We start from the raw sequence: 14,469 nt of genomic DNA, 5'->3' as shown, positions 1-14,469 counted from the left end.
GCCCCTGCTCCACTGGAAGGCTGGAAAGGACTGCTGCCCGGCACAGAGTGAGTGAGACCCACTGCAGCAGCAAGGGGCTCTGGGCAGTGCTGGGCACTAGCAGGGCTGTGAGTTGGGACTCGACACCCAGGTGTCGAGACGCAGCTTCTGAAAGATAACCACGCCCTGCAAACAACAGATGAGTCACGGGGCTGTGCCTATGTGAGTAAATTGAACTTGCCCAGGACAGCTCTCTAGTGCTGAGGCTGACAGACACAGCACAACTCATGCCTGTGCCATTCAACCTTCCTGCCCTCAGAAAGCCACATCTGCACCCAGGGAACCTAAGGAGATGGATACTGGGCATCATTAGCACTGAACTCTTTTAGGGCCACAAGTCACAGGCCAGGAGCATCCCAGTGACAGCCAGAGTGATCTGAGAGTCCAGAAGTGCTCCTGGCACAGCTCTTGCTACTAGGAGAAATGCAGTCACAGAAACTAATGCCGTGTCCTGGAAAACACAGTGCCTAGTCGAGGCAACATCTAATGAACAAACTCTTCCATTATTACTGTTGAGAAGATCATGAAGGCATTTGGACTTTGGAGTTCCTGTCAAACTTCTGCAGGGTGATTAAAAAGCAATTTTGCTTTAGCTACAATCTTTTTGGCGGCTATTAAAGATTTCCAGGTTTATTTGCACCCTAATCAGGAAGCAAATCCTTGCTTTGTTTCTCTTCAGGAAAAAAGTTTTTTTTCTATTTTCTAGCTTTCTCATTGACCTCAATATTTGAACATCTTTGAAAGACTCAAGCAAGGTGATTAACATTCACTACATTTGTTTCTCATTTGTCTCCAAGAAAAGAAGGATATGAAGCATTTTGCTTTGTGTATAAATACTACTGCCTGTCTTGGAGAAAAAAATATCCCTTACAGCAGAGTTTAGTTTATATTGCTTCAGAGACCATGACTCACTGACATGGTCCGGAGAGGTGACCAGAGATTAAAACAACAGCACAAAGACAACCTTTTAGTCCTTCAAAAGTAAGAACTGAGATGTTTATCTCGGTTGAAGGAGAAACCAAAGCAAAGCACACCTGGAACAGGTTAACTGTGTGCACTGGGAGTTAGTGCTGCTGAGAATATTCTTGCAAGTTGGTATTTTGAAAACACCAAAGGCTGTAGCAGTTTGCAATAGGGTACATGATGAAAGCATGAGATTATGAAATTTTCAGTCCAGGAGTCTTTATAACTTTACAGCAGCTGGAAATGCCCAATAATCCTCATTTGTAAAATTTTTAATTTTAAGACCTCAAAAGTTCATTTAAACAAACATTTTCATCAGCTACATATAGAAAGACCTGCCCAAATATTGAAAACAGTTCAGCTTGCTGTTTTTGTTGATTTTTGCTCCTAAATGAATCTGAAACATAACACATTAGTAAAACTCAATAAAGCTGAAACACTTGGAGCTATCTTATATAATCCTGACAGCCTTTACAAAAAATCCATCCCTAAACATTAATTAAAGAATTTTTGTCTCAGTTTCTTTTTAACAGATGTGAAGATGTAGCTGTTATGCAGACCTTTATTTCCATGCTACCATGGAAATACCTATCGAACTTGTGAAAGTATCTCCAGTTAAGCAACCACAGCCACAATGCTGTGTGTGATTCAGCCAATTTATATGTGTTAATCTGACCCTAATGCAGACAAAGTTGAAGAAGAACATCTGAACTTTTTCACAGTTCTTCAGCAACTCAGGTAATCTACAATGATTGCGTGTGTGGAAAATACATGTAGGGAGTCTAGCACAGGGAGGCTTTTTGTAAAACAAGACTTGGAAACATAAGACCCCATGAAATATGAGTCACAAAATTTGACTGTGTACCTACCCTGTTTAGATTGGCAAAGCACAGCTATTATCACAAAGAATTATTTGGTTTTTCACTGGTGGCAGTCTATGGTATATTGCACATGCTCAAGCTTGGAGCATCGCCCAGAGTGTCTGGTTTGAAATAATAGCTTCACAACTCTGCTTCCCAAGTGTATCAGAACTTGAAATAAAAATCTCAGTCACATATATACTGCCAATATCGCAGGTCCTTCAGGGGGAAAGCTAAAAAAAAAAAAAAAAAAAAAAAAAAAAAAAAAAAAAAAAAAATTACAGAAGGCAAGTTAACATTGCTTTTAATATTTTATTGTAATGGACTCTTTAAATGGATCTGCTTTAAAGTGATCCTCTGTTAATATGGGGTTTCATAAATAAGCAGCATAAACCCTCACCTGCTTTAAAATACAAATCTGAATGTTTACAAGGTCAGGGATCATCATATTCTTTCCATGCATGCTCTTACCATTGTTATTTTGCAATGCATTATTTTGTTAGGAACCATTTCTTTAACAAGAGGGTGCTCAAACACTGGGACAGGCTTCCTGGGCAGATGATCAATGCCCTTTCTTGCTCAGTGCTGTCAGATAGTTGGACTAGTTGGTCACTACAGGTGCCTTTCAACAGAAATAGTGTACCGTATCCTATCCTATCCTATCCTATCCTATCCTATCCTATCCTATCCTAATTATTTATTAGATGTAACAGTCCTTTTCCTTTCCTTGTTCAAGATCCTGTGACCTGAAGAAAGCTCATTTTGGGGTTCTGTTTTCATAAAACCATTGTGTATGTGACCTCCTGCTTCTCTTGATTTTGCTCCTGTCAACACCACAGTTTAAGAAGCATCCCCAAGGCTATATTTATCTTGATAATCTGGATGGACATCATTGAGTTCATGAGGAACCCAGCTGAGAGCCTGAAAAAACCAACTGGTAATTATTCTTAGTAGGGCTATTTTCTCATTTAAAAGGGATTACATCTTCTCTTCAGAGAATCAAACAATATCTTGAGTTGGACCAGGCCTTAAAGATGACTTGGTTCCAATCCCTCTAACACTAGAAGAGACCAAGTTGCCCAGAATAACATCTTGACCTCAATGACCCCTTGATGGGGCACACACAGCTGCTCTGGCCAACCTGTTCTAGTGCTTCACCACCCTCACAGTAAAGAATTTCTTCTTTGTATCTAATCTAAACCTATTCTCCTTCAGTTTGAAACTATTTCCCTTGACCTGTCACTACATGATCTTGTAAAAATTATTCTCCATCTTTTTTGTGGGCTCCCTTCAGGTACTGGAAGGCCAGAGCTTTTCATCCTGAAGCTTTCTCTTTTTCTGGTTGAGTAATCCCATTTCTCTCAGCCTTTCCTCAAAGCAGAGGTGCTCCATCCCTCTCATCGTCCTGGTGGCCTCCTCTGGACTTGCTCTAATGGCTCCATGTCCATTCTTTGCTGGAGGGGTGAGAGACCGAAATGTTAAAGGTTAATGACTCAACCAGCCACTAGCAAAAGCAGCAGGTGATTTGCTGGGGGGCAGATTTGCACCCCCAACCAAAGAGGGAAGGAGAGTTTTCGGGTGTATGGTGGCAAAAGAACATCCAAGGTGCAGAGTGGGGGAGCCAGTGGAGGATGACCACAGGTGGAGGATGGCCACAACAAACCAAGCTTTGTTTGGCAGTAAACTGGGTTTCAAGCCAGGTAACAGAGGAGGCTGATAAGAAGCAGATCATGTCAGGTGGGACAAACATTTTGACATGCCCATGAATACCCCTTGCAAAACTGGCTCAGGTGTAGAACTCCCACCTGGGGTATCAGGACATTCACATGTAAGCCTGAAGATACTCGCCCCATCTGATGGGGCATAACTGGCTCAACTACACAGTTTCAGTATTTTTAAGTGAAATACAGTTTGTCTCTGTTCAAAGATTACTAGAAAATGCCTAGTGCTACACAGAGCACCTGCTAAGAATGGAGGTATGCCATCTTGGATTTGGCATTTCACTAAATTTCCCACTAATCTGGGAGCCTGGGCAAAGTGAACTTGAATCTGCATGAGAAACATCACAGTAGCCATTCCCCCTGGTGAGACAAATTGCACAAGAACACTCCCCTCCACATAGCCTTTAGGTGGTGAGAGATGGGTGGAATGACCACCGGGTGAACTATCTGAATTTGTTTTAAGCCTTAATTACACCTGGATTTAAAGAGTGAATGACTGAAAATTAACATTATCTTCCTCCTACAACCACCTACCTTTTAATTAAGAAAACACTTTAGAGTTTATCTAAGCCTTTCCTGCAGGCTGAACAAGCCCATCCTAGAAATGTTTCTGATAAGACAAGTGCTGAGCCACAGGTTACCCTATCTTAACAGCAGGTTTCCACAAAGAATTTGAAGGAAAAAAAGAGATTTCTTCCTAGTAAAGTAGGCCTTTTGGATATAGGCAATCTAGGAGCCACCTATGAGTTTTTGAGATCACTAAGTTTTGTATATGAGAAAACAGGGGTAATTTTTATTTTTAGAAGAGGCAATAACTTTTCTTCCAGAATGACATTTCCCCTGCATGACATGTCAAAGATGAAAGAGTGTGCAGTACTATTTATTCCTCCAAAATTACTAGAAAATTAAGGAACTATCTGTGTCAACACTGCAATCAAAAAAATGTATTTCCATTAGTTCTTATACCACATAAAATTAAAATTATTAGTCACGGTGAGATCTATAGATTAGTATGTTCATAAAACTGAGAGATGAATAGTCAGTAAAAGGCAGAACTACTGGAAGTGATTTACATGACAAAAATGAAAAGAGATGATGAATCAGACTCATATTTAAAAAATCCGTACAGTTACAATATATTTTAGATTGAAAAAGATTTCTGGATATCATCTAGTTAAACTCTGTCAGTCACAATAGGGCCAGTCTACTAAGGATCACATCCAGGTGAGTTCTATCTATTCAACGATGGAGATTTCACACTCTCTCTTAGTACAGTCTAAGTACAGTTGGGTGCACAGATAAACAGAAAACATCATATCTTTCTTATTTTATTAAAATTTATTGCAAGATCAAAGGTCTCACAAAAAAATAGAAACTTACAAATTGTGTGAATAGTTTTAATGCACTCATGAAGAGACATTTAAAGAAAATTGACTAAGATTCTGTACTATATCTGCAATATAATTCACTAGCTTTATTCTTAAAATATTGTTGCCATTTCGGAGTAAATAAACAGCATAGCATTACACATGTTCACAAGTATTTACCACTTATTTTAAACAAAATCTTTACGATATATTTTTTTTCCAGAGAAATTAGTTCATCCCCATTTTGAAAAGTCTAATAAGAAAACATTCAACATCCTCACTGGAAGTAACGTGAGCTGATGTTTCTGTTGTAAAAAATTATGCTATGGAAATCAACAAATAGCTTTACAGAGTTATACAGCCATACTAAACAAGCTTCTATGTTATGCTGCATTAGGCCTTCTGGATTAGCAAAACATTTTGACAATAATGGCAACTTTTCAGCTGAAGCCTAAGTATTTAATAGGTTGGATTAAAATGCTGTAACCTTTTAAAAACAAATATCCAGTGTTACACACCTGACAACATTCTTAACCAAATTGTAATACTCTAAAGGTTAAGGCAACTCCAAATTGAAGCTGCAATGTCTGTATTTTCACAATTCCCTGCTCAAATTTAACTCCTTAGAATGCAATATGAGAGAGAGTGAGAGAGAGTGTCCAGTACTTGGTTGCTGTTTAGGGTTAAACCATAACAGTCCCACAAAGATAATTAATCACTCTTTATGTTTAATTTGGGTAGTGCCTTGCACACACTGTAATAAAAAGCATCGGATCCTATAAAATGATACCCATGATGGGACTCACGTTTAGATGGCCTTCTCAAAGTACGCACTATGTGAATTTTAAGATCCTTTCTAAAGTAAAATAATACAGGGAATGAGAGGGATCCTGTCATTGACTGACATTCATCTGAATTTTCCAATTCATCAACAGAAGAGCAAAGTCAGAGAAGACAAGTTCATTTACAATAGAGACTAATTTTTTTCAGCCAAATACAGTGAGCATTGCCAACTTATTTCTGATGGTTGGTGTAACCAGTTATTCTTTGTCTTCATGAAGTATAGCTGGTTATTATTGTTAGGGTGAGCACTGTTACTCATGATTAAAATGTCAAGGTGGAAAGATTTTAATATTGCTACAGTTTCTAATATTTAAAGAAAAAAAAAGGAAAATGTTGATGAAAACTGGTAATTCACTAGATTTTATTACTCTGTATCTTAAAATCTCTGGCATAGCTTTAGTAAATAAAAAGCATCAAGTTTAGTTCCCAGTTTCAACACAGGCCTCCGTTGATCAACTGCACTGGTGCTAGCACTGAGTTACCCTTTACAGATCAAAGGAAACACACATGACCAAGGCAAAGTAAACAGAGGAAAACAAGCTTAACATCTATAACTCAAACTATCCAGAGAACTAGTAGGAATTCACTTCAAGAAATTTGCCAAAGCCTTTTATAACTTTTATGCAAAAACCACAATGCATTTCTAAAGTTTTGCTTCAGTATTTGTACTTAGTTGTACAGTACGTTAAAGTCAGTGTACAGCTTTTGCCATTTTACTGTAACCTCTGTAAACTCACAACTATATTGCATCATATGAAAGGTAATAAACCCTTCTGCAATCCCCATTAGATCTACTGAATGCAGCAGAATGGAACATGTTGGTACAGAAGGTTAGGAGCCAGAAGACATATTGGGTGTCCAGCCCATTTGATAAGCCCGCTCCAGTGTTCTCTTGCAGTCTTGCAGCACAGTACTGAAGGTTATATGTGGATACTGCTGCACCAGCTGCTCTACTGTGGCCTCGTTCACCTGCAACAGAAGAACAGAGCCTGTGATAAGCAGAAAGTGAATGAAAAGGGTAACATTTGGCAAGCTAGAAGAATGGAGAAACTTTGGACTCCTGGGTGGGCTTGCAGGATGGGACTCCTCATTGTTACTATAGGTATAGTGCATTTATCACAAAATAAATATACAGAATGTAATGTCTGTTAGAGAACGGAAAAAAACCAAATCAAACCTTATGCTTTGATTTCATTGTAAAGGAAGAAGTTTTATCATCCTTGTTAATAAACAAAATGCTGCCCAGCATAACAGATTTCTAACTTGAAATAGAACCTATTTACTCAAAGTTGCTCAAGTGGACATACATTTAAAAATGTGAGATTTTTTTGGCTTTGGAAAATGAAAATGGATTACATCTATTAATTGATTTATGGTACAGTTATGGATACATTTAAAAATGCTAAGTAGTAACTCCACAATTAACTTTATTGAAATGAACTTGCACTGTATGGTTGCTATCAACAGGCCTGCAATGAAAAGTAATAGGTAACATGACTAAAGATGAGGAAAAAGTACTAATTATTCTATGCTGCAGGTAGATCAATTACTTCTATACGTCCCTTTTCCCAAAAGGTAAAAGCACTGTATGTCTTCACATACATCACAGGCAAAAGATTTTATTTTAGCCTTCTTTTGTGAGGATAACATTGCAGAGTTGAGATCAATAATTAAAGTTGTTTTGGTCTGGGATGTCCCTCTTAAATTTGAGACTTCAAAGTTAGCACCTTTATTCTTCATATGACAAGGTAATCAGACAAACCCAGCTAAACCAAACACCTCTACAACTGCAGTGCTGTGAGGGGATTCATTTGTCAATTATTTTAAAGATGATTGCAGTTCATATCACAGAGGTAAACAGCTTTCTTCAGCCTTTAGACAAATAAAAGATTAACCAAAGAACCATGACTTCTAGTTGGCTCTCCTTGAAATCTTTGCTGAACAGCTGGGCATTTTAAAATACATTGATACTACAGTTACTAAAAAACCGACATCAGTAGCATGTACAACTGATGGCATTGTTTGCTTTTTCTTCCTCAGCATTCCACATTCAGGGCCAAAAGTGAAAACCCAGACTGAAACTTTTAGTACCATTACAAAGATCTGTCTTGTGAATAATATTTTAAAGCATGGTAACCACAGTATCTAATAATATTTCTGTCCTTAAAAGATAACAAGGAGAGCTTCCTTCTGAACAGTGATTGCACCCAATCACTGCACCACAAGGATAAATGAAAAGTTTAATATCCAGTTCTTCTACTTTGATAATAGAAATACTCAATCTTCATTGGAAGTTTCATCTAGCTGAGACTGACTTGGATAGAAAACTGGTTTAACTTCACAGCACAAACTGTACTTCTCTGGCAAATTGCTATGTTACAGTAACATCTTTCAGTGCTGAAAAACAAGAAGTGACTTTTAATAAATCAAAATGAAATCAGAGATAGCACAAGTCCCCCATAACATTTGATATTTACAGCTGAATACATACTTGCAAACTGTAAGCTACAATTCACAGAAATATTGCTTGGAAGGAAAGAATCTCTAAAGTAGCACTAATTTGCTACTTTATGCCTATCCAAAAAATAGTCAAAAGTCTCTTTTCATTAGAGTTATGCTGCAGAGACCCCTGGCAGAATCTATCACGCTACCAGAAACTTCTCTTAATGGTTAACTCAGCCACAACAAAGAGGCTTTACAACCAACAGCTGCTTATTTTGCTCTTTCTTAATGGGAAACTTGAAGAAGATGCATTATTTATCTACTAGATAGCTGCAATATTACTAGTACATAGAAGTTACTATGATTTAACAGTTACCGTTGGGCAATATTTGTTAGAATAGCATGGATATTATGGCTTTAGAGCCAGTGTCATATGCATAGTCTCTGCTATAAGAAACAAATAAGGTGAATTCATTACAAAGATGATGCTCACACACAGGAAGGTAGTAAATGCTCTCCATGTCCTGGTGTACTTGACTCAGGACATGTACACAAGAAACAGCCTTGCTACGTTTAAGTTCACGTATTTACTACCAGGCCAACTTAGGCATGGCCCATGACACTCAGAAGACAGAGATGTTACAATGGTATCTTCTAGTCTTAAAACCTATGAAGAAATCTGCGGTAAACCACCTTGTACTAACTGTTTGTCCTAGTTTTTTCTGATACAATTATTACTAGATAAAATAATATTTTACAGAAATTGCTGCCGATTGCTAAACAGAAGAGGGAAGCTTTTGGCATCGGTGACAAATACAGTTACAAAATAAACATGAAGAAGGCAGATAAAACCATTGAAGAAGTGCCACTGAAAAAAACAGCTGTTTTATGACCAAAGCCTGAAGAGTAGAAGCTTTTCTCCATTTTTTACTGGAGCATTAAATAAATATTTTAAATTATTAGTTTGATCCTAGGCATCAACTTGTGTTATAACTTGTTGTTAAACAGCAAAGTAATGACAAATCCTATGGATGTATTTGGAACCATAGCATTTACAGGAAGAAATTACTTTGAACTTGAAAAACTGAGTTTACTCTCATGATAAAGGAAAAAAATTATCTTACCAAACTTCCTGATAAATGATCAAATATATGTAACTTTAAGTTAAATATAAATGCTTTTAATCCTGAGAGTAAAAAGCTGAGTTAAAAATTACACCAAACTAAGTTCAATGTAAGATTACACAACAGAAGAAGGAGAAAAAAAATTTAGCAATGAGACAACTAACCTGGATCCAGAGATGAGAAAAAAATAGGAAAAAGAGAAATAAAATTTTATTCTATGTTAATGAATGTGAAAAGTAATATCCAAGTCAACTATGTTAGTATCCTTGCCATCATTTCCCTAGTGGTAGGATTAGGATGAAAAGAAGTCTTATGCCCAGCCCTTAGAACACAAGCTTCTGTCTCCTTTTAAGATCAGCCTGGCTGGTGATAAAACAAAAGTACTGAATGTCATTACCAAAATAAGTTCATTACACAAACAGAGCAATTTTCCCTTCTGAGCTTAAACATTCTTGTTCAATGAATGAAAACTAAAAATCTCCACATCTTAATATGCTGTAAAATGCTATATTTTTCTTTTGCAGAACTTCCATTAATCTTCATCTTTTGAGTGGTCAAAAGAAAGGCTACTGTCTGCAGATAAACTGCTTAGATTATCTAATACATAATCATTTATCTGAATTTGAGTAGTTCTTCAATTATATTTTAACACATAATGAAAAAATGCAGCCAGTATCATTAAGAATGAAAGTAATATGTTTGTGCAAATCCTGATCATCAAACAAAAAACCAAAATAACAACAAAGACTGGTCTGAAAATTATTTTTTCTTTCTGAAATAAAAAATTATCCCAGACCAAGGAATAGATTGAAAAAAAAAAACAAAGGAGAAGATGGGTTAAAGATAATGGCAAGACTAAGTGGTATAATTTCTCTTTAACTCAATTAGACCAGTTACCTAGAAGTCATAATTTTGAATACTTTTTCCTTAGAGACACATGAACACATATTGCCTATTTCCCAGAATGTACTTGACTTTGTGACAAATGTTATCTGGGGTGAGACCTCCTTAACTTCTTCATCTAATGACAGTGTGGTTGTGCAGTGAGTATTTAAATATTATCAGAAAACATTTCTCATGTGATAATTACAAGTTCCTCTTGGAAAGAAGAACAAGAGCATGGGAACATGTCTAGTCCACGTGAAATGGAACACTGGCAAAACGGTTTTCCAGGTGCCTCTTTGCAGAACTTTCATCCTCACTCTGCTATGTACACACAAAATGCAGCTGAAATACTGAGAAAAATGGGAAATCAGTGCTCAACACCCTTATTCTCCCTTTAGGTAAAATGATCTGCCCACAATAGAAAGCTTTAAAACCCCCACCAGTCAGTAAATATTTTTCCCAGAATTAAGTAACCAACACATACGAGCTGATTTTTTCCGGCTTAGAGTATACTGAAAGCCACTCACAATAAAATATTCATATTTGGATGTGGCATGCTATATTTACTCATCTAGTCTAATTGCCAGTATTTACTGATTTGGTACACCACTTGTCTGACAGAACATCTTCAGAAATTTCTGTTATGCCACCTTCCACAAGTTTTCATGAAAAATTCAAAATTCAAGCAAGAATAGTTATTAGGTAATTTATTTTCCTTTTAAATGTGCTGTGTCATTTGGTTCTAGTGATAATTTCAGCATTGTTTTCTTTAATTTCTAAATTCTAAAATTAGGAATTTCTAAAGAAACCCAATTATTCCAAAGCACTAGGATCTGTCTTCTTTTTTTTTTTAACCTTTTGTTTTCATTATGTTCCTACAACAGATCTTATTAAATTCGAAGGATTAAGTCAAGTTTTCCTAATCCTGTCAAGGTAAATTAGAGATTACATTTGAAACCATCAGCCAAACTAGGTATTTCTTATTAATAAGACTGATACCTGCATTCACACCTCAGGAACAGAAATACAGGTATAGGGACTTTTCCTAAACAGGACTTTCCTAGTTACTTTTCCTTAGCTTGTCTTTAGTTGATACCATATCCTGGAAATCTTCTCTGGGACTGAATACTCTTTCACTAAATTGCCAAGAATTGTAAGATTTCCTACTGATCTCCAAAACTTCTCCTACAGGTGCATTAAGTATCAAGTCTTAGAATGCAGTTCTGAGTCTAAAGCTATTAAAATGTGCCAAAAATGTCTGTGTTGTGTTATCTAGAGCAATATTGAAAAGCAAGAAAAGAGCCATCATCTGAACTGCAAGTTTTATGCAGCTCTACACAGTGTATGAGTGAGTATTCAGCATTAATCTAAAGTTTTATCAGTCCTTTTCAATATCAAACCCTAAAAATCTTCACATCTTAATGACCTCAGTTTAATGACCAACTCACTTGAAAATTGAAAAGAAAAAGTTATCTCTTTTCCGAGTTAATAATTGAAACCAATAAGCAGTTATATAAATAATAAAGCTAAAGCTTGCAAAACTGTGCAAGTTTTAGTGCAAAGGTGCATTACTAGAACTTCATACAAAAACCTACTTGTGTCGCTCAGACCACCATTCATGGATGACAGCTGAAATAATTTCTACATAGTATCTAGCCAAGTCCTTGCAAAAGGCATTGGCCAATTGATTTCTGACCAACTGAGGTTGGTATCCACAGTTACACAACTTTATAGACCAGTCATTAATAAAAAATAACAGACCAATTTATAATACCCTAAGTCAGCAATATCTGCACAGAAAGGCATTAATAATACATAGAACTGCTAGCTTAATCGTAGAAATCTAGTACTTGCAAAGAATTTTAGGGAAATATTAGCAGGTGATAGGTAACATTCAGACCAAAAGATTTTGAGGGCTGCCACACAGACAGTTTGGTTAGAAAAACGGCACAAGTATTATCATTACAGTTCTACACATACAGAATCACAAAATCAACTTCCCACAGAAGAAATGCAAATGGATTTTTTCCCAGAGGGCTTTCTTACAATATTGCTCACATTTTTACTTATGGAGTGGTATTGCAGCATTAGGGCTACTGAAATTTATGTGCACTTCTGCCTCGGTACATATAGAGCACTATTGCATGAATGCCAAATTTGTACGCACCCATCAAAGAAATGAATTTACAGTCATTGTGTCTATTCATAATGATGGAAAATACTTTATGTTCCTATTGCTTTAATGTTTTACAAAAAAATCCAATTTATACACACTTAAAGTTATAAGCAAAACATTTTCACATGGACTTTCTCTAAGTTGTATTTTGCTTCCTCAAGTGAGTGTCTTATAAAAACTGTACTTTGATTTCATTTTCTGCTAATAGTTGAATGAATTATGTTCTCAGGTGACCCAATTATAACTGTTGCCTGTGGCCATAACAAAATTAAAGATTTCTGGAAACGTTTTTTGTGAAGGGCGCTTGATCAGCTAAGGCAGACATATTCCACAGAGTTTCAGTGACTGCCCTCATGCCCAAGGGCAGAACCCTTGTTTAGGACTTTAACAACATAACAGCACTACCAATATTAGGACAATATCCTATAGTCCAAATAAAGTCCCTTACAACTTGAGAAAATAATGTATTTTGACTTAGAGGATGCTGTTATTGAAAAAAAGAAAAACAATCACATATGCACCCACATACAAACACTGTATTTGTAGACTCATAAATAATGAAATCGGCAAGTATAGTCTGATGTGCTATTATGTTGACATTTGAGAACTTAATTGTATTAAACTTTAGCATTTAATTACCCATTTAAATTTGTAAAGGGGAAGGAGTAGGTAAACAGAATTATCTGCAATCTTTTCTGCCATGTGAATTGAAATAAATGGAATACACAAATCTTCTACTATTCCATGGTAGCACTTCTGGAAGGATTTCAGAAAGTGTGGCAAGGTTGCTTGTGGAATATGACTACTTTACAGTTCTTGTTTAAATCACATCTGAAAGGAATTAAATTCATTGTTCTGGTTGTTTTCTCATGTGACTGCTATTGCCTCAAACTGCCAGTCTACTGCAAACTAGTAACACCTATTTCAGATCTCTGTGAGGATGTACAGTTTTCTGCAACACACTATTTTTTATTGAAGTTGTGTAAGTAACAAAGGTTTCACTCTCAGTTCTCTTTGCTTATTGTGAGAGTTTATTCTTCTATTAAATCAGATAAACCACTTTAAAGGAGCCCTTCAGTTTGGCTGGTTATTTGGTTTGCTAATTCTGCCCATTTCCTCAGATGAACTTCTAGACTCCACCTATAGAATATTTCCAGGTAAAAATACTACCAGTATTATACACATTTCAAAAAATTGTTCTTCTAAAAATTGCAGTTAATAAAGACGCAGATGCAGTAAAATGACAGTGGTGATTTATATGGTGATAAATATACTTTCAGATTTACTTTCTCCCTATTGAATTAATAACACTGAATATTTTCCTTCCTATTTGACTACATTAACAATAATTTGAGCACATTACTGTAGTACCTGTCAAAATGATGGCATGTAAAGCAAACAGAGAAGTCTTTCTCTAAAGTTGCCAGCTGGCAAAGATAACTGAAAGTTCCAGGGAGCAATGCTTCTAAAATAATTTCTGCCCTTTTTTTTTTTTTTAATTCATAAAAATGCTGACCAGTTCACACAGCATTCTTCCTTAATAGTTGGTCTTACCATGATTTTGAACTGTTGACTAGCACCTGAGGGCCCATCTTTCTATTAGAGAATGACACAGTCAGGTGGGTGCTTTTTAAAAACAAGGACAATTTCATAAACTCTGGAAAATTCCATCTTCGGCCCAGTGCTATGGAACTGCTGCAGAGAGATCAGCTTGGATGATAAAAATCTTTTAGCAAAGAAACAGTTAAACTAGAAGAGCAAAATCTTTAGATTGTATAAAAATTCGTTTTTGTGTGTGTGTGTGTGTGTTTTAGCAGATGCTTTCATTTACACGCATAATGGATCTGTTATCCTAGTTAGCTAGGGGGAATACGCCAAAAGTAGTATTGTTCAGACTTTTAAAATTGTTGCATTGAAAAGCAAAGTGAAATATATGCTATTCTTCTTTTGTTGTGGGATAGCTGTGGTTTCCTTTTAATGGGATTCACAGATCTCATGAATCTAAAATCTTCATTATTCATAGAGAGATGTATCAATTACAGCTCCTAC

At 36.3% G+C, this 14,469-nt stretch overlaps 1 protein-coding gene across 1 annotated transcript in view; it reads right to left on the bottom strand.

Moving 5' to 3' along the window:
• Nucleotides 1-6,130: 6,130 nt before the first annotated feature.
• Nucleotides 6,131-14,469, bottom strand: part of FBXL17 (F-box and leucine rich repeat protein 17) — a 282,413-nt gene continuing 274,074 nt past the window's right edge. Inside the window, exon 9 of the mRNA XM_066181845.1 lies at nt 6,131-6,762. Within this exon, the coding sequence (XP_066037942.1) occupies nt 6,625-6,762 (138 nt within the window). The 3' untranslated portion in view covers nt 6,131-6,624. The remainder of the gene's footprint in view (nt 6,763-14,469) is intronic.

Source organism: Chamaea fasciata, unplaced genomic scaffold (assembly GCF_029207755.1).
Source record: "Chamaea fasciata isolate MVZ Bird 193981 ecotype frontalis unplaced genomic scaffold, bChaFas1.0.hap1 SCAF_4, whole genome shotgun sequence".
In the NCBI taxonomy this organism is placed as follows: domain Eukaryota; kingdom Metazoa; phylum Chordata; class Aves; order Passeriformes; family Sylviidae; genus Chamaea; species Chamaea fasciata.
Note: the sequence above shows the minus strand (reverse complement) of the source record. Positions and strands in the feature narration are given on the sequence as shown.